Here is a 20,120-nt window from a genome sequence, read left to right on the forward strand (position 1 = left end):
CCCTCTGCTGTAATTTAGGATGGTACCTTGTTTGATGGTAGGCCGATAGAGTCTCTCTCACTGATAGATGCAGTAATGCCTGATGTGGTACAGACCAGACAACAGGCCTACAGAGATAAACTTGCACAACAGCAGGCAGCAGCTGCTGCAGCTGCGGCCGCGACTAACCAACAGGGATCAGCGAAAAATGGAGAAAATACTGCAAATGGAGAAGAGAACGGAGCACATACTATAGCAAGTAAGTTGAGACAGAAATGATCTTAACTTATTTCCTCATCATCTGTCATAGTACGAGCTTGTAGGTAGTGAGGTGGTTGTGTAGAGGTACTGGTAACCCTTCAGCTTGCAGGGAACACGTTTGTCACGGGCGATACTTTTAATAGATTGCGTCTCACCTTTGACTGTTCCAGGTTAGATATCTGGAATTGCAGGAAGAAATGCAAACTTCTGAATTCATTAATTCACAATATTCCATTGACCAGTCTCACCTCCAGTACTGCTCCTTTCTTACCGTCTGAAGGTTTTTCACAGCATCCTCTGAGAACTCTTGCATAAAGAGAAAGCAAAAAAATCTTTAATTATTGCATCTCCTCTCAGTTTTGGCCCCTGTACGAGCAATAAGAAGAGGAGTCTGCTAATCCACAGGTGGTTAAAACTGAGCATTGCTTGTGAAGCTCTGCAAACTACTTTTGGCAGGTTCTGCTAACCCCATGAACTGGGGAGCTGTAACCAGTGCTCTGTAGGACAGACTTCCTTGTCATGCTGAGACCATCACGGTTGCTGAGACAAATCCTGTATAATTTGTGTCCTCTATCAATATCAGTTTTCGTGATTTGATATCCAGAATGATTCGATGCAACTTTGTGCAGGTTTGGATTATTCAATGGTTCCATTTTAGTTGTGACTGGTGAAACAAGTGAGTTTCATTTGTTATCGCTGGTCAAAGGAACATACCTTACAGTCAGGCTTAGTACAGGAAAGTTCAGATCAGGCATTAAAATTTCATTTTGAAAATGCTGTTCTGGAAGTCTGAATTACACAGTTGAGAGGGGGAGTTACAGCTTTTGCTGTAAAAACACCTGAATAAAAGACATTTTTGAGAGAGTATTCATATCAAGCCATGTACAATTTTTGCATTTTACAGCTGGATTTTACTAGGGGTTTTTTGTGTTACTATATATGACAAATAAACTGGAGATATAATTATTGGATTAAACAAATAAACTCTCTACTTCAATGCTTTCATGTAAAAATCTCAAAATATATCCTTGTTAACTGTGAACTAGATAGAGTAAGTGTAAAATCAGCCACTGTTAAATGTGATCTATCAGCAACCCCTACTGGCTGGAACGCCAAATTATACTAGCGTTGATTCATTAAATGGAAGCAATGTTTTATATGGTGCTCTTTCTTAAAAATATGCATGTTCTAATAGCCTCTTCTGTTTTCTCACACATACAAACAGTGACAGAAACCCTTGCTGTTAAATTAAGCAATAGATGGGAAATGGTTTGTTTAACCACAGTTAAAAAAAACGAAGCAGGTGAACTTTTCATGTTCTGCATATACACTCAGTGTGAATTTATTTTTAATAATAGAAAATGATTGATGGCAGTTGCCAAGAAAACTGTTTTGTCACTTGAATTACCCCCAGTATTTTTTACAGAACAGTACGGATTCAGTATCGCTTCCACACAGAAAGCTATGTATTGCCACAATTCCACGGTAGTTGCCGATGCAGTTTAAAAAGTTCTGTTATCACCAAATGTTATTATATTAATTAAAACCATTTTGTAAATAAAATGCCTGAGATGTAAGTTTAAAACCTGTTTGACTGCAATTGGTGAAAAGAGAGTCTTTTTGGAAAGGAATGTATCATAGATGTATTTTTAAGGCACAAGATAGACTAGTAACATATTGTCCTGTGCAGTATTGTGCCTGAAAAACTATGAGTACTTTTAAATCAACGTTTATTTTTTGACTTAGCAGGAATTTAACTTTTGGCCCCAATTTTGAAGTTTCAAAATTAAATCTATTTGGATGCTGAACTTTAGAAGGGCTAAGAGCTTTCTCACATTTTTGCAACTCCCCATCTGTTTATAGTACTTTATTTTTCCAGTTCCAATTTATGAGGGAACATAACAGCTTTTTGTCAAACTTTGATCCACGTAAACTGTGAATTAGTTGCTATGCTTATCCCAGACGAACGTGAGCCATACAGTAGTTACAATGTATTGTCCCAAAATATTAAAATCCACCTCTCTCTACTGTTGTTTCCCATAATGCAGATAATCACACAGATATGATGGAAGTAGATGGAGATGTTGAAATCCCTCCCAACAAGGCAGTGGTGCTGCGTGGCCATGAATCCGAAGTATTCATCTGTGCCTGGAATCCCGTTAGTGACCTTTTGGCCTCAGGGTATGTGCATGAACTATGTATGCACGTAATATTGATGCCCACTGGCATACGTCTGTACGCTGATGGTAACAAGTTAAAATAATAGCTGCCCCAGCATCTTCAACATCAGGTGCCGCAATGTTTGCTGTTTTGAAAGGAATACTTTTTAAAATGGAAGTAATTGGGAGAAGGAGTTACATTCTTATCAACTGTTCCATAGATCTGGAGATTCAACAGCACGGATATGGAACCTCAGTGAAAACAGCACGAGCGGCTCTACACAGCTGGTACTTCGACACTGTATACGAGAAGGCGGGCAGGATGTACCCAGCAACAAAGATGTGACGTCACTGGATTGGAATGTAAGTAGAAATGGCGAGGCTTAAACTATCAGAGAAAGCTGTACCTATAATTTTGCATAGTCAAATTTAAGTGACAGCAACCGAGCCTCCTCTGCTGTGGCTCCTGAAATATTTCTGGGTTTAGCTTGCATTGTGATTTCTTGTGTTGTGCTACAGGGACTTCTTTTTACTGAGTTGTAGTCAATGGAATAAATATCATAATCTTATGCAGATGTATTCTACCTGAAATTTGCTTTTTGCTCTTTAGCTTTGAGTTATACAGTAAAAAAAAATAAAAATAATAACCTTTTTGCTGGCAGAGCGAAGGTACACTTCTAGCAACTGGGTCTTACGATGGCTTTGCAAGGATATGGACTAAAGATGGTAAGTGAAATACTTCTAATTTCCAGTATATTTTCCTGTATTGTGGCTCACAGCATAGTTTTTTATTTTTTTTAATGTATTTTATATCAATATAAATTTTCAGGTAATCTTGCCAGCACCTTAGGGCAACATAAAGGTCCTATATTTGCGTTAAAATGGAACAAGAAAGGAAACTTCATTTTAAGTGCAGGAGTGGACAAGGTGAGATAATCTTTGGTAAAATTAAAATTCTTTCCTTCACCGTTGTAATCTAATTAAAAGCATAATAGCAAAGCTATAGAAAGTAAGTAAATTAAAGTCATGGGATGTAAATATGTACTTACAAAGAACTTGTTATGCTAACTATGTTTCCTTGTATTTTATAGTAGTTTATTGAGATATTTATTAGGTTTCAGTGTCCCTGGATCTCATCCCAGTTAGGTTAGTGTAAGTTGGAAAGTAAGTGCATTGAACACTGGAGCACTAAACCTTTGTAAAACCAAATCACCTAAAATGTAGTAAAGCACTTTGTATAAAGCCTCAGAAAAAAATCACACTGGAGGAGTAGGTTCAGGCTGATTTGGATATCAGTCAAGCCTGGGAATGATTAAAAAGGTTAGAGCTGGAACCTAAGAAAAGTCAATATATTTGACTGGGGAGGTGCCAGTTGTGTAAGGCCATGGAGCTCCTTGTTTAACTGTGTTTTATTTCACATCTCTAAACAAACTTAAAGACTCACAGGTCTTTAAATTCAAAGGTGTTGTTAGTGTGAGGGATTTTATGAATGGTAGGAAGGGCATGTGGTGATGAAGAGTAGACTTAAGATGAATTCAAAGAATAGACATTCAAAGAATGAGAAGAGTGTAGTTTTTTCTCCGTAACTGATTCAAGGTGCAGAAGTAAACACATGCTTTCTCTTAATGAGACTGGCAAATGGCAAGCCTAGTAAGACCACAGGCCCACAATACTTAAAACTGGCAGTGTCACTGTAAAGTAGTGTATTTTCTCCTTTATTTTTTTTTCTGCACACACTTAACCTGCTTAGCTTTAGTGCCCAGCTTTATAAATCCTTGTGCTGGCACAAAGGAAGGAAAAGTGAATGTCTCCAAGCATGGAAAGGATGTGTTTCTTTTTTTGGCAGCTGTGATGCCTTATGCCACTTTTTAAGTCTTTGTGGAGGTACAGCTTTAATTTGCAGAAAAATATTCGGGAGGAGACAGAAGCCTTGTTTCAATCAATAAAGCTCCTTGGACAAAGCAGTTGAGATTGTGCTTTGAAAAAAATACTCTGCATTAGCAGAAAGATTGGCTTGACCTTGTGCAGCTTTTCCATAAATAATTTGTCCGGTCAGTTCACGCTTCCACTGAATTCAGTGTAAAAATTTTCATTGATCGTTGAGGTAGGTCAGGAATACTTGCATATAATAAAGTGATTATAAAAATACTAATTTTGTCATGTAAAGGTTTATTTCATCAGAGGGATATCAGAAGTATTGGCAGAGAACAACTCAGAACAAAATTACACCCTTAAATCAAATCTTTCAGATTCTTAAGTGAGACTAATTGGTTATATAAAGATCTCCTTAGGGACAAATGAGTATTTGAAATTAAAATTTGAATATACAAGTACTTGAAATTAACATAGGTGTGTGAAGTGGATTACAAGAATATAAATAGGACTAAGGAGATAAACCTATTTAATTTTGTTTATTTAAAAAAAAAAGCCCATAACCCCCCTGCTTCCCTCCGGACCCCAAAAACCTTTCTAATATTGCAGCATATTAAGGTTTTATACTTTTGTCTGTACATCTACTACCATTTCCTTTAGTACTGGATAAAACATTAGGAATATATAATTGGGAGCAGGTTTGGGCAATGGGGAATAGTCTGGGTAGTCTGATACATGTGAATGATGGTAGTTGTGGGGAAGTCAACAATTTGTGTAAGTTTGTTTATTGTTTACGTATCTGTTTAATACAGACCACAATTATTTGGGATGCCCACACTGGTGAAGCCAAGCAGCAGTTTCCTTTTCATTCAGGTAAGTCTTGGTTTTGATCATTCAGGATTGTCATCTGAAAAGATGAAAAAAATGTTATTTAAAAAGCTGAAGTTCATGGTGATTATTTACAGCATTTTAAAATCTTACAGTCAGTCTTTGGATACTGACTCCCATATTTGTAGTCTTTAAGAATTTTGAGAATGTAAACATAGATAGAATTGTTCTGATTCTGTAACTTTATAGCTCACAATTTTATTGCTGTTCTGTGAAAGTCATAAGAGATAATCCAAATATTACCGACTTTCTGTAGTACAGTGGCAGACCCATCAACTGGGTGGGCCACGAAGGATTTGTGTTTATCAGCTAAGGACTGCATTTGTCATCTTCCTGCTACAGTAATGCCAGCTCCACATCCCATTGTTCTGCGCTGCCTGCTGGGCTGTCCCCAATTTGTTTGGCCACAAACCAGCTGAAAGGCTGTTCACTGGCCAGCTGGGATGAGAGTGCAGCCTCTCAGGAGGTCAGACAAATTTCTTTGTGGGCTGCATGCTGTGCAAGCCTGCCAGAATCAGCTGGAAGATAGAATAGAGAGGATGACGAACATGTCATTGAAGGGCCTTTAAGAAATGTGTCTCGTTTCCACTTTTTATTCTGTTCGCACTACGTTTTCAGTGGCATGACAACAATCAGAAACATCAGTTCTTGATTTACTCCAAGCAATTCTGTGTGCTATCTGCAATAAATATCTTGGCTTGATCAAATGGAATATGTCGCCCATGATTAAGCTTCAAGTTAACACACCTTATAATGCTGGAATTAAGAAAGGAAATAAATCATTACCTTTCACTGACTGCCATCTATCAGCACAAGCATGGACTGTTAGTGGAGATGAGCTCATGCATGACGATGTGTTAAGTTGTGGGAACCTGTTCCTTGTGCAGACTCTTGAGATTTATTTACAGATGACTTAACTACAGCTTGTTGTCCTGCTGTACTCTCTTCTGTCTAACTGTTTCATTTCAGATATGTTCCATATTTTTATGTCTTCTATTAAATTTCATTTCTTTTGTGCAAGACTGGTTCTGGCTGCATTTCTCATTGTTCATAGTGTTTGGTTGTCTTCAGAACTGCTATAAAATTAATGGTTGCTTCTTGTTGTTCTAATGGCACTTGTTCTCAGGTGGTGCATGCTAAATATTCAAACTCCTGCAGAATACATATCATAGTTTTAAATATCTTTCTTTTTCTTTTAGCACCAGCATTAGATGTTGACTGGCAGAGTAACAACACATTTGCCTCTTGCAGTACAGACATGTGTATTCATGTCTGTAAACTAGGACAAGATAGGCCCATCAAAACCTTCCAGGGTCACACAGTAAGTACTGGAAAAGTGGGGTTTGCTCTGATATTTTTAGTAACGAGAGATTGGGGGCCCAGTACGCTTACCAGTATACAGCACTCGTGTAATGGTTAGACTCTGGCAACAGGCAATAGACAGACATCTGCAGGTAGTTGTAGTTAAGGTCATATGGTACTGCAGTCTCTTGTCATCGTCAGAACAGTTCTCACTCCCATGTGCAGCTTTTTTTACCAGTGCCAGGATCGCATAGCAAAACTGAGCTTTAGAAGAAGAAACAGGGTAACTTTAAGACTTTGCTGTGCACAGCCTGTGTTGTGTAAGAGCATGCATGGGGAAACGTGATGAAGAGGTAGCAAAGAGTTGTTACTAAAGGCAAAGCTAGGAATGAAAATTTAATGTTAAAATACTGACAATTACACAAATACTCACCACTGCTGTCCACCTTTATCTTTCGTAAGCTGTCATTTGTAGTGGAAGTGAAGACTCCAACTTATTCTCACTGTTCAATTTTAGAATGAAGTAAACGCAATCAAATGGGATCCAACTGGTAATCTTCTGGCATCCTGCTCTGATGATATGACTCTAAAGGTAATGGGAGTTCTGGTACTGGCTCTTGTCTCTGAGGACTGTGGAGTGCACACTGTTAGCTCGGGCAATCCAGCAGTATGGCTGTACTTGCCGTGTCGGCTAATATTAGTTCTTTTTTAATATAACAAGATTAGGCAATCCTAGCAAATCCTTGTTAATCAGAGCCAAGCTTTGTTCCAGGGAACTTGTTACAGGCTGCCACCCTGAGACTTGGAGCATGATTTATTAGGTGCTTTTAGCTGTTTACAGAATCAGGTCATTAATCATTAAGCTGTCACACTTGATGTTTGCTTTTGGTTAAAAGGAAGAGTTGGAATGCATGTTGTGTAACACATACAAGAATGGGTGACTAGCTACTTTGCTGGTGTTCTTCTGTATCCCCCTTCTTTCTAGTTCAAACCTTTGGCATATTGTTTCTTAAGAGAGTGTGTGTACTCCCTGGTTTTTACAGTTCATCAGGAGTTGTTCTACAGTTTTCAATTGCACCTACAATATTTTCCTCCACATAATTCATAGCAACGTGCTTTCTTGCAGAACTGGGGCAAAACTGTGAATGCAGAGGGTACTGTAATTTACACGTATGACTTCAGGGCACACTAGAGATCCATACAAAAGTACCATCAGGTTAGATGCAGTAGAAGAAATGAGGTTGTTCTTGCCTGATAGGCCTGTGCTGTTTCCATGGTACTGATGCTTTTCCATTACTCCCACACTGCTTTATATTTTGTGGGTGTTACAGCACTATGTTTGGTAGAGTTTCAGGATATGGGGCTTTTATGTTGACAGTGCTGTCCTACTAGTAGCCCTTGGGACAGTTGTTTCCATCTAGCTCACCATTGTTTAATCAGAGACAGGGAATGGCTGAATGACCAGCCAGATACTCCCTCCCCTGCTGGCACACAGTCAGGCTCTCGCAGTGGAAATCACCTTATCTAAATATAAATATTTAAGCATTTAAGCCTTTGCTCTAAAGGTAGATGTCTAGACATCTTTAGTCAACGGAATGTCTAGCACCACTGAGGAGCAATTCATCCTTTCCTAAGTTAAGCATCTGAGTGTGATGAGTAAACCCCTGAGAGCATCAGCTCTTCTGCATTGGCAATGGGTGGAGTCACAATAGCCAGCTTAAGCTAGGTATTTAATACTTAGCTGAAACGCAGGTAAAATGAATTCAAATCTAGAGCTCAAGCTGTTGCTGCTGTCTCTCAGTGAGTAACTCGGAACATGTCATGGTTTGTGGGCTCAGGCATTCAACTTCTTGGTTGCTGTTTTGAATTCAGCCCAGCCTGGGAAGTATTTTTTCATTTTGTTTTGGATTAACTGGAAGACCATTTGCTTGTAGCTAAGTCTGTGTCACTAATCGCTTGTGGTTCACTTACTTTTCAATGGCAGTAGGAATGAATGTCAGGTTTTGATGCATATAGAGGATGCCTAGTGATTCATTTATTTATTAATGTATTTATTGTTCTCTTATGATGCCAACTTGGTGTTTTCTAGAGCAGCTAATATGGACTCCTTTCATCTATACTAGTTTTGGGAAGAGAAGCTATATTTTGATCTGATCAATTTAAAGTGGAAATACAATTTAAATTCTGTTTGCACATTGAAAATTGATTTTCCCTTCAGTGAGGCAACAGTTCTGAAAAGCGTCATTCATTTAAATGTACACCTCAATTGCATCTTAAATACAGTTGGGCTTAAACAAACATGCTCTTGTTAGGTTTTTCTAACAAAAGGTGAGCTAAAAGCACTACTGAAACAGATAACCTCAAAAAAAGCGCATTCAGATGATCAGCTACCATATCAACTTTGCATTTAGGAGAAGGTATAAAAGCCTTCCAAAATCCTTTCTGTAGTAGCAATGTAAACTCTTTAATAGAAGAAAGTTAATCTGTTTGTTGCAGGTTATCATGCAGGACTTGGAGTCCTAAGGAACAGCGTGACATACTGAACAAAACCATGGCAATGCAAATCCTAATAAGCCAGGAAAATGCCATAATGTTTTTTGTAGCACACATCTATGGCTTTGTATGAAAACAGAAGATTTCTCTACTATCGCTTTATTTCGCTCAGTCTGTGTAGCAAGAAGTTCATTTAAAAATAGGACTGTGATATTTTGTCAACTCAGACATGAACATATACATATTGCTCTTCTCATTTTAGCATCTGTTCTCATCCCTGCACTTTTCAAGGGGCTTGTAGTTAACACATGCAGATTGGTTTCTATAGGTAGTACCTTTATTACTCATTAATCCCGTTAGGTACTTAGAATTCAGAGAATGGAAGGTACTGGAATAATATTTCTATAATTAGTCTAGAAACCCAGCAGCCATAGCAAATGTTCTGAGTGGACTAAAAGGTGGCAACCAGGCTGCAAATGACAAAGAACAAATAAATAAAGTGTATTTTAGTACAATATTGTGCTAAATGTCTTTGTTTTCTTCGTTTTTTATCATAGATCTGGAGTATGAAACAAGACAGTTGTGTCCATGATTTGCAAGCACACAACAAAGAAATTTATACTATCAAATGGAGTCCTACAGGACCAGGAACAAATAATCCGAATGCCAATCTTATGTTAGCAAGGTACTATTTAATCCTATCTTGAAATGCCTGTTAAGCATTATTTTTACTTCACTCTTTATATATGAAGGTTCCCAGAATGTTTTGAAGTATGTAGGGTACTTTATCATATTGTGTTTATATTAGTAACAGAAATACATCAAATTGAGATGTAATTAATCTGTGTTTTTTCTTTGACAGTGCATCCTTTGATTCTACTGTTAGGTTATGGGATGTAGACAGAGGAATTTGTATTCATACTCTGACAAAGCATCAAGAACCTGTGTACAGTGTAGCTTTCAGTCCTGATGGCAGGTACCTGGCCAGTGGCTCCTTTGATAAATGTGTACACATTTGGAATACCCAGGTATAGCTCTTCTGTCTGTTTAGATATTTGTGTTTTGGTCTTTTTCATCAGCACCCTTCCAACCTTTGCTGTTCCATCATGTTTCAGCCACAAGGAGCTTTGCCATTCCTAATACGCTGATTCACTTTCTCTTTGTTCTAAGGTTACTTGTTAATGGATGTCCCTTTAATTTCTCTTTTTGAGTGCTTGGCTATGGTGAAGTAATAATTGTCTTTGCATTCTCTTTAGTTAGCCCCCACCCCCCAAAAAAATATCACCAAACCCCAACCAACCAAAAAAAAAACAACTGAAAAAAACCAACAACAATGAAACACATTCAACAAAGTGTCTCCCATACCATGTTGCATTCAAAATGCTTTTGTTAACTCTGAACTTACTCCTGGTAAAACAGTTTGCTTTGAAAAATGATGGCTGGATGCAGACATACAAATCTGCTGTCTGTTTCATTGAATTTCACTGAAAAATGAGAATGTAAAGTGAGAGAAGACAATGATGACGATATTTCTATATAACTTTCTAAGAGGTGAACTATTACTTGTATTTCTGGCAAATAATGGGTGGATTGCAAATGAAAGGATCTTGTTGTTGGGCAAGATGTGAACTCTGGCTACTGGGAATTGGATATTAATTTTTGAAAGGCTCATTTTAGTAATTGGAAGTAGTAGTGACCACCAGTTTTGCCTGTCAAACACGAGATCAAGATGTGATGACTGTGTTTGTCATGTCCTTTGACACAGCGCTGAGGTTGTTCACAGTCTCGATCTGGACCATTTCCTCTGAGAATTTCAGCTTTTAAAGGCAGTGGGGAAGTTTCACATGAAGCACAAATTTTACTTGTTTGCTTGCATTTTGTTATTTTAATTACATGTTTTGTCCCTCTTTAGACAGGTGCCCTAGTTCACAGTTATCGGGGAACAGGAGGGATTTTTGAGGTTTGCTGGAATGCAGCAGGAGACAAAGTTGGAGCAAGTGCTTCAGATGGTTCAGTAAGTGCTGCTTGACTTGGTTGACTTTCTAACAAGAAGCATCTTCTGGAACTTTTTTGACTAACAGTGGAGACAAAATTTCCTTCTGTACCTGAAGTTTGAATTACAGCCAGCTCACCTGTAGATTTTTGTCACCTGTAGTCTTTGTTCTAGCTTAATGCATTACTGTTCTAAACCCTCCAAAAATCTCAGGAGGTGAAGTTGCCTCTAATTTAGATTTTCTGTCCCTACTGGGACTTACTGTGGAAATTCATTGTAGTCTGGAAACAAGATCATTTTCGCCTCTTTGCCCTTTTTGAGTGAAAATGTTTAGTAGAGGTGGTAGGTGATATTATTATAAAGTGTGATAATAGTGAAATACCTTCTGCACTGCATTCAGCAGAAAGTACGGTACAGCAAAACAAAGTACAATTATCTGAATGCTTGCAATTGAAAAGTTCCTTAAAATGACAGGAGCTATATATAAATACCAGTCTGCTTGCTTTGCTTAGAAGAAGCAGAGAATAAAATCATATGTTTAACTAATCGTGAATGCACCCCCTATCATTTCATGGTGGTGTATTGTAGCATCACCTCCTAGCTCTCCTGACACTGTCCTGCAAAGTACTGCAGTAAAATATCAACATGCAGTTCTTCATAACAAGTACTATACTTGGGGGTTTTTTGCTTGCCCCTCTTTTTCCATAGTTTTAAAAGAAAGGAGAAGAGAGCCTAAGGAAAAGCGAATTTAGTATAAAGAGTGATAAAAATTGTATTTTGAAGTGCCGTAACAAATGTCAGCAAAAAGCAATCCTGGTAGCTTTGTGTCGTCCAGAGTCTCAGGTAATAGCTTAACACAGATGCCAAAATGTTTGCCTGTTCCCCCGTCCTGCATGCTCCATGCTGGTAAGCAAGGCTGCTGTGTTCAAGTTCAGAATAGAAAACAAGAAGTTCTGAATTTTAAATAGACTGAATTCTACCCAATTAATTTTGATTGGTCTTTCATATCATTTTAGCTGTACAAGTATAGAGAATATTATAAAAGGAACAACAGCTCAAGGCATGTCCTGAATAGAAAGTAATTATCATCTTCCCCTAGATGACCCTTTTATGTACCTGCTGTGTAACCTTTCCAGTCTTCCAGTTAATTTGCCTCATAAGGCTGATTGTACTTGCAACAGATTTGTTTTCATTTAGTTTCTGCTCTTTTAGAAATGCTGGATTGATTTTGTTTTATATTGTTTGCTAACAAAAGCCCTTCTTATCCCCTCTGTTTTAAATGTTTACAGCTGGTATTAGCTAAGCAAATACAGTCAATTTTGAATTGTTTGATGGCTAAAAGCATAGCTTCTGTATGATTATATTTTACTAGTAGATATTTCTATGTCTGACAGAGCTAGAAGCACTACGTAGTGAAGATTTTGAGAAGACTAAAACTGGAGCTTGTAATTTTTAGACTGTTAACTTTTTTTAGAATTACTATGATCAATTCTAATATTTGCCCGCAGATTTTAAATTTCATTTTACTATATTTTTGTAACCTAGATTCAAGTTAGTTCTTGGCCTCATATTATTAAATAACAGACACACAGCTTACATAAGACGTTGTTAATGCTCTGATAGTAATTCATTAGGTCGCAGTGCCCTTAGCACCTGGGTCTGGCTGGGTGCTTATAAACAAAGTGCTCACCTGGTGATTTTTTCCCCCCACCCCAATCTATTGTTAATAGATATAAGATTAGGTTTACACAATGTTTCATAGGTTTTGCTGAGATACTTCACACAATCATGTAAATGTGTAATACTGTGCACTGTGCAATTTCTATATACGTATTTCTTTTTCTTGCAGGTTTGTGTATTAGACCTACGGAAATAGCGCTACTAGTTGGAAGCCATGGACCGACTATGAATGTGTACATAGCCAAAATGACTGTCCCTGACCCATGTACTGCTATAGTCCCAATTGAACCATGGCCAGTCCACTACAGCCAAACGTAAAAGAAATATATACATATACTGTATATAAAAAAAAAAAAAGAGAAAAAAAAATTACACCCTGAAGAGGATGACAGAGTTTTGTCACAGCTTGTGAATCCTGTTCACCAAGTGCTGGAATCTGCTGTGCCCCAAAATAACATTTAAAGGTTTTGGATATGAAAAACAGAAGAGAGAGCGAGAGAGAGAGAAATATACCATATACAAGAGCAGACCCATATACATACCAAATTCAGAAGATACTAATGGCAGCCTTCATTACCCCTTCCCCCCTTTAAATCCGTTCTGACAATGGATTGTGGGGTATTTTTGTTTTCCTTCTCAGTAGTTGAGCAGTTTGTGTGTACAGAGAAAATGGACTTACAGAAATCTGCAGCAGTAGTTTTTTCTTTGCTTTTAAACATTGGGTTTTCTGTTTTGTTTTGGTTAAGTTTACGGATGCATGAAGTAAGGGAGTGAATTAGTTTCTTGTTTATATTTTTTTCACCTTGGAAAAAATGTTTCTTTGAAACATATTTTAATGCATTCTATGAAGAGGTAGATTGAACCTGATAATGTTTGGTACATTTTGTGGCTCCCAGAGCACAATTTTGTGAACAGAGGGAGGGTGGAAAAGGGATTATGGAGAGAGAAGAAAAAAAAACCACAACCCTTCTTTGAGGCGTGATATTTCATGTCCTGCTCATCTACGAAGTATGACAGTAATGGGTATAATGCTATGTTTTATTTTCTGGTGACATGGCTGAAATGCAGTAGTTTCTTATTTGGGACATAATTCTGCCAAACTTAAGAATAGAAGGGCACAAAAATACAGAAAAGAAAAATACAGGGATGCAAAAAAAGAGAGAAAAAAGAAAAGGACAAAAAAAGAGGAAAAAATGCATCTTCTGTTGCTTTAAGACCATAGCTAAAATATGGTTAAATGGTGCACTATTGTGAAAAGGAGCAAAATATAGCTGGGGGATTGTTTTTAAGAGGTTAAGATCTTTCTGGACAAGGGTTCATGCCACAGCTTCTTTGAGAGTTGCCCATCATTATTTGTAGGAGCTTAGATGTATAATTGTAACCAAACTCCAGTATTAAAAGTATCTCATGTAATTTTTCTTTATTAAAATAAAATCTTTGGCATATATTTGGTAACACTGCCATTAAGAGGCAAAATGTTTACTACCTTAGATTTAAAAAAAACTTAAACAGAGGACTTGCTTCAAGTTTATTTTAATAGCAGTGATTCAGCTTATTTAAAAGATGAATACTTGCACTAATTCCCCTGCTGCTCCAGTCCTGCAGTTTATTGTATCTTGTGACTACATTTTTTTCCAAATATAGGGTAGATGTAAGCTGCTATTTTTTTAATAATCACTACTAAATAGTGTCTTTTACTCTGTTTACAATATCAAGTATTTTTCTTACAATGACAGATGTATATGGCAAACCTTTTTCTGCTCATGTGATTAAAAGTATACTGATAATGATTTTATTTGTAAATGATAGCATGAGGTTGTGTTTACGCATATGTGTAGTCAAAAAGGTTGCATCATGTCTTGCATAAGGTTCCCAGAGTGTAAATTTATAAAAAGAGAGGTTGTCAAATTTATGTCACAGGCATTTTACTTAAGGAATGGTTTATATTACAGAGCTTTTCAAAGTTACCAGTTTTATAACACTATTTAAATCACAAACAATTTTGTGGCTTATGATTGCTAGTCTCTAACATTTTTTTTTCTTTTCTTTTTTCCCCCCCCACCCCAAGTTAGGTATACATTGATTTGAAATAATGCAGCTTTGACATTTTAACCATTGGTCTTTAGGCATTGATTTCTGCTGTTTCCATGGAATAAACACGACTTGAAGCAAGTCTGAGTTTGGCTAAGGTAGGGTAGCAATTTGCCAGTGGTAAAGAGAAGTCAACAATACATACTTTATATATACCCCTGGATTATAATACTATCATACACAGCATTTAAAACCAACAAAAAATCATATCCATAAAGACAGTCATCCACGGTGGTTCGGTGCCAGCTATTTTTAGGGTTTTGGAACATATTACAAATGTTTAGAGCAATTACCCTGTGAGTTACAATATGTAGGAAACCTAATATATTGAGTGTCTGGCACTTGAAATACTGCTTTTATTGCTGGAGGGCCATGACTGTGGCTGACCTCTGTCATTTAATGAAAAAAAAAATAAAAAAAAAATTCTGTGCAATAATTTTAAACTGTGCTCCCAGGAATAGACACAAATGTTTTGAGTATGTTTAAGCTGCATTTTTCGTTTAGCAATGCATTTGTCAATTGCACTGAATTTAAATCTGAAAGTCAGAAGTGATTTCTTGATAGTACTTTTGTATTTTAATATGGACAGTTTATTCATTTTCATAAAAGTTATTGGATGATTCTTTCAGCCAATCTAAACAATTGTGGTGGAATTCTGTGACATAGCTGCAAAATCATACAGCCATGTTTTAGGGTATTGCCATTTTCCTCTTTCTCAATCATCAGCTGTTTTGGTTGTAATTCTAGTTGCTTAAGCATAGTATCACATATTCAGAAATAGATGAAACAGAGCTTCAGTATCACAGGTCCAGGGTTTTCAGGTGCTCGAAGCAGAGTCCAGCAGGAACATCAGATCTGTTGACTTGAGTGCTCTGGACGTGCAGGCTGAGACCCCCAACCTGGTGTTAATCAGCAGTGCCCCACTGTAGTGGAATGATGCCAGATTCCACGAGCAAAGGATCTGGCCAATAGATATTTTATTGTTGTCCTTTACTAGCATGCCACAGTGCTGCTCCTGCTCACACCTCTTCTCGCCTCCTGTTTTATACACTGTTAAATGCATGCATGCAAGGTGTGCTAGGTTCTGTGATTATGTGAAGCAAAAAGAAAAAAAGAAAAAAAAGAGAACCATGACATTATTATCTTTTATAGCACAAAGACCTCGTATTCGATGGTGAGGTAGACTATCCAAATTGCTCCTTTAAATTGAGTATGCCAAATGTCAGTAAGGCCCTAATTTTGTATAAACGTATGCACATGCTTAGTCTTACATACTGAGTAATTCTGGTGCGCCTGTTTTCCAAGTGTAAAGGCAAACATGTGCATAAGCCTTTGCATACATTACAGTTCCTATATTTTCCAGTTCAACACGTTAATGGGCAAATATCCAAATAGAGGATAAAAGAAAGGGGAAAAACTGGGCTCAGAATTAATGATGGAATAAGAAATGATCTGCTTTTGAGTTCGCTGTCTTTCTATGCATCCATCTCAGAATCCTGTTTCTCATTTCTGCGTAATTAGGTCCAGGTTTCTGTAGAGTTCTTCTCTTTCTATTTTTACTTTACCTTTTTCTGCATTTTTAAATTGATGTAAAGATTCCCAACCAGTGGACTTCTTAGTGTAGTTAAGAGAATATCTAGGTCCTCATAAAAGCTTTTTTAGACTCTTTGTAATGTTGATAAACTCAGTTTATTCTGGGACTACAATTGTGCAGGGTTATTTAGCGTGTCTACTAGATGATTGGAAATCTTATATGAAACACTAAAAGTGCCTCTTTTTCTGGGTTGGGTGGAGGGAGGTAATAGTTACCAGAGTCAGAATGACATGGCATTTTGAAGCATGTTTCTTGATTTCATGACACTTTAATGCATCTTGAGAGAAAGGCCAAAGATTTCTACCAATTTTAATTTTCATTTTTAAAAGCACTCCTTTTTCCTTACACTGCTTACCTCATGCTAGGGTATTTAATGGGACATTGTACCTTTGAAATGTTCTTTGTGTTTAGGTAGAGTAGTAGGTGGCATAGGGCGGTTGTGCCAGTTTGCCTACGGAGCAATCGTAGCAGCTGATGCATTTAGTTCTGCTGAATGAAGGAATTTCATTAAAATCGCAAACTGGGTTTTTCAGCTTGTAAATAAAAGGTTGTATGTTTTTGTCTGTTTAGCGAAGAGGAGCCTTGGGACCCAATTTTTCCAATCTTTACTTACCCAGAAACCCCATTGTCTTTCATGAGAAAACCTTGCCAGAGCAAGCGTTGGAGGCGTTGGGTCTGCGTAACGCCGTGCAGCGTGCCGCGTAGGTAAAACGAGCCACGTCTCGCTCGAGCCAAGCGTCCCCTTGGCGTCGGGGGGGGGGGTTGCCAGAGCAGGGCCTGCCGGATTTAGCCCAGTGTTCCTTTTGCATTGACGAGCGTGATAGCTTCTCCCTTCACAAAGTCCTGTAGAGCCGTTCCCCAGTGGGATCACTTTCACACTCTCCAGAAGTCTGAAGAAAGCAGAAGCAACATTGTGGCATGTTAGAAGCAAATATGGCTTCGGGAGACAGCAGTAAATCTCCATCAAGATCCCTGACATTTTTCCGTAGGGAGAGCGCCGTGGAGCAGTCTTCACTTCTCCCTCTAGAGAAAGCTCTGAAATACCACATTCTGTGAAAGTGTGACTGTCTTCACTGTCAGTCTGATGGAAGGCAGACGAACCAGGAAAATCTGCCGTTTCGTGCGGATTGCAGATTTAGTGTTAATAGTGCTTCAGATCAGTAGTTTTGAGTACATAATTCGCTTTCTCTGCCTTTAAGTTTGAAGCTTGACAATAACTTGAGGCATGTTTTTGTTTTCTTTTCTTTTTTAAATAATCATTCATTTTTACTTCATAATGTTTTTGACATTTGTGGGTAAATACAAGAAAACAGTCTGCATGTTGTTGCTAGTCCAGTGTACTTTGCAATCTTGTCCTCAACAGACTGCAGTGTGCAGAACAGTAATTCTAGAATACAGAAGTAATTTTCTCTCTCTCCTGACATTGACATTGTAGTTGTAATGGTTTCATTTGGAGTTACAAATCCTTTGGGTCTAATTCTGTGAGCCTACCTATAGCACTGGATTAAAATGTCTGCATCATTTCTTCAGTTATCCAGTTAAATTACAACTGTTGTAAAAGTGTAAACCAGCCCATGACAGTTTTTTGTACTTGTTTAAAGGACTTTTATTGTTCAGTTTTCATGATTATTGTCTAAAGAAGACTGATATAGATGTTCTATACTGTCCTGGACCATGTTAATTACACTTTATGATGTATTTTGGTTCTACATCACAATGATTTGTCCCCAAGGCCCTTATATCCCTTCTAGGCACATTTTCTGTTGCAGTTTCCCTTTGCATTGTATTGCTTTGACAACTGTAATTTGAATCAGATCTGAAAGAGGTCCAGAATAAAATATATTTTGATATTACCTTGGCTGAATGTTATATACCAGTAACTTTAAATGCTTGGTACAGAAGATTTACAGGTGATTAAGTTGGGGAAGTGACAGACCGAAACACAGTTTTTAATAATTAGTTTGGCACGTTTTCATGCCAGACAATATGTAAGAAGCAGTGGGCAGTAATAGCGTTGTGCAGCTACGTGCTGTTGGTGAACACAGAGTAGACCCTCAGAAGCAGGGAAGCTGTCCTTGGCCACCGTTTACTGCTGTGCGTTTGATTTAGCCGAACTGGTTCCTCACACGTGTGTTTTACGTGCTGCATCTTCTCCTTACCCATACACTGGTGGAAGAGAAGCCGAGCCCAGTGACACAGCTGCGGCCCAGCTGTTTGGAAGACTTTGGAGGCGTGGGAACAGGCTCTGCACGGTAATGCAATCTCACATCGGTGACAACTGTTCTTACAGAGCGATTCGATTTGATAATGTGAAGGAGCGTTACTTGTGTGACTGTACTTCAGATATTTGAAACCATTTAGATCTACACGTGAAATAACATGCATCCTTCTATACATAATGGTGTTTTAATTCTGTTAGAATTGTGGGGTCGTGTCATAGTCCAAGAGAGGGAACCCGGATGGTTTCTTTTCAGTGTTGCCAGAACTTTATGGTGAATTACTGTTTTTTCGTGTACGCTATTTCTTTGGTATAATATGTTTGAAAGTAATAGCTTTCTTCTTTCAGTAATGTTATCAAAATCAATTTATCTTCATGTGTTGGAACTTGCTGTTGAAAAGCATGCGTAATGGATTGAAAACAGGAGGGACCGTCTCTTACAAGCGTAAAACCAGTCTCCGATTCGCTTCACCTGGAGCCCGAGTGCACGCCAGGATTTCTCTGTTATTTGAGCAACGCTGAGGCAATTTCATGGCTTTGAGACAAACTGTTTGTGCTAATGTCACAACACAGAAAGTTTGTGTGTCTTGAAATTTCGTTAGTGCAGATGCTTCTCTCATGGTGTGTGGTCACCCTGAGATGTAGGAACCACGGAGGGGGGTTGCAGTATGTAGACGTTATGCTTGCATGGTGGTGATGCCCACCTCTCTGGCGAGGAGACGGTATTCCAGGTAGGTGCATTATGCCGTTACTGCCCAGATCTTCCCTTCTGAAGCTGAGTTACCCTCATGCTGTAACAATCTGGGGTTTGTAATTCTGTAGTGATCTCAGCTATTCATAAAGTCCATGTTCCCTACCTTGTAGGGAAGTGATTTAATGGAAGTCTAAGTAACATCCGTGGTTCCCTGATGTCAGCGCAGGGCAGCTGTAACTGAGTAATAATTTAGGAGGGATTTATTAATGATTCTGTAGAGAACAACGATGCCCCAATTAGTACAACTTGTCTTTAAGGAAAGCTGACCCAGGAGTTAGCTCTGCAGTGCAGAGGCTTTCTTACTTATCTGAGTAACTGAAAATTGCTACCGTAAAGGATTGTTTGAAGGCTTGAAAAAGACACAGGTTTTCTTAATACATGTGATGTGAAAATGTTTGGCTCTTAGATTCATTCTTCAGATACCAAGTCAAGATTTTGGTCTCAAGAAGATGTCAAGAAGTCTGAATAGAGGTTGAGTACTTTCAATGGATTGCTTTCTTGTTTCCACAGAGATTTTCTGACTTGTTCTAGATGTCAAGAACCCTAATTTTTACCTTGAGGGTGCTGCATTTTGAGCTTTCTGAATTACATATTCTTGAACATTTTGAGACTTCTTCGCTGGACTGGTGACAGCTCAGACTGAGTGTTCTCCCTTCCCTCTAGAAGAGAACATAAGGCCCCTGCTCACAGCAATGCTGAGGGGAAATTTCCAATTATTTCAGTGCAAGCAGACCCAGGGCAGCACTTCTGAAAAGAAATGTTGGTGGATGAAAGGGTTTTTTTCTGAGATACATTGATAGATCTGTAAAGATCATGTTTCCCGTTCCACTATACTG

At 38.1% G+C, this 20,120-nt stretch overlaps 1 protein-coding gene and 1 long non-coding RNA gene across 11 annotated transcripts in view; one reads left to right on the forward strand and one right to left on the reverse strand.

The window, feature by feature from the left end:
- The window catches only part of TBL1XR1 (TBL1X/Y related 1), a 118,043-nt gene extending 99,878 nt beyond the window's left edge, over window positions 1–18,165 (forward strand). For 9 of the 10 annotated variants that reach the window (XM_055723469.1, XM_055723464.1, XM_055723468.1 and 6 more), the window contains 12 exons: window positions 19–238; window positions 2,289–2,421; window positions 2,621–2,762; window positions 3,062–3,125; window positions 3,229–3,326; window positions 5,084–5,144; window positions 6,359–6,480; window positions 6,979–7,053; window positions 9,512–9,639; window positions 9,817–9,982; window positions 10,867–10,968; window positions 12,797–18,165. In XM_055723469.1, the coding sequence (XP_055579444.1) occupies window positions 19–238; window positions 2,289–2,421; window positions 2,621–2,762; window positions 3,062–3,125; window positions 3,229–3,326; window positions 5,084–5,144; window positions 6,359–6,480; window positions 6,979–7,053; window positions 9,512–9,639; window positions 9,817–9,982; window positions 10,867–10,968; window positions 12,797–12,823 (1,338 nt within the window). In that variant the 3' untranslated portion in view covers window positions 12,824–18,165. Of the gene's footprint in view, window positions 1–18; window positions 239–2,288; window positions 2,422–2,620; window positions 2,763–3,061; window positions 3,126–3,228; window positions 3,327–5,083; window positions 5,145–6,358; window positions 6,481–6,978; window positions 7,054–9,511; window positions 9,640–9,816; window positions 9,989–10,866; window positions 10,969–12,796 lie in introns of those variants that run through there. The other variant, XM_055723471.1, reaches the window with a different exon arrangement.
- LOC114016663 (uncharacterized) lies at window positions 5,041–7,010 on the reverse strand. The gene is made up of 3 exons (XR_003561272.2): window positions 6,895–7,010; window positions 6,552–6,725; window positions 5,041–5,178 (listed from the first exon to the last, which is right to left on the reverse strand). It is a non-coding gene; the product is annotated as an uncharacterized LOC114016663 (long non-coding RNA).
- Window positions 18,166–20,120: the final 1,955 nt, after the last annotated feature.

This window comes from Falco cherrug, chromosome 11, assembly GCF_023634085.1.
Source record: "Falco cherrug isolate bFalChe1 chromosome 11, bFalChe1.pri, whole genome shotgun sequence".
Taxonomy (NCBI): Eukaryota; Metazoa; Chordata; class Aves; order Falconiformes; family Falconidae; genus Falco; species Falco cherrug.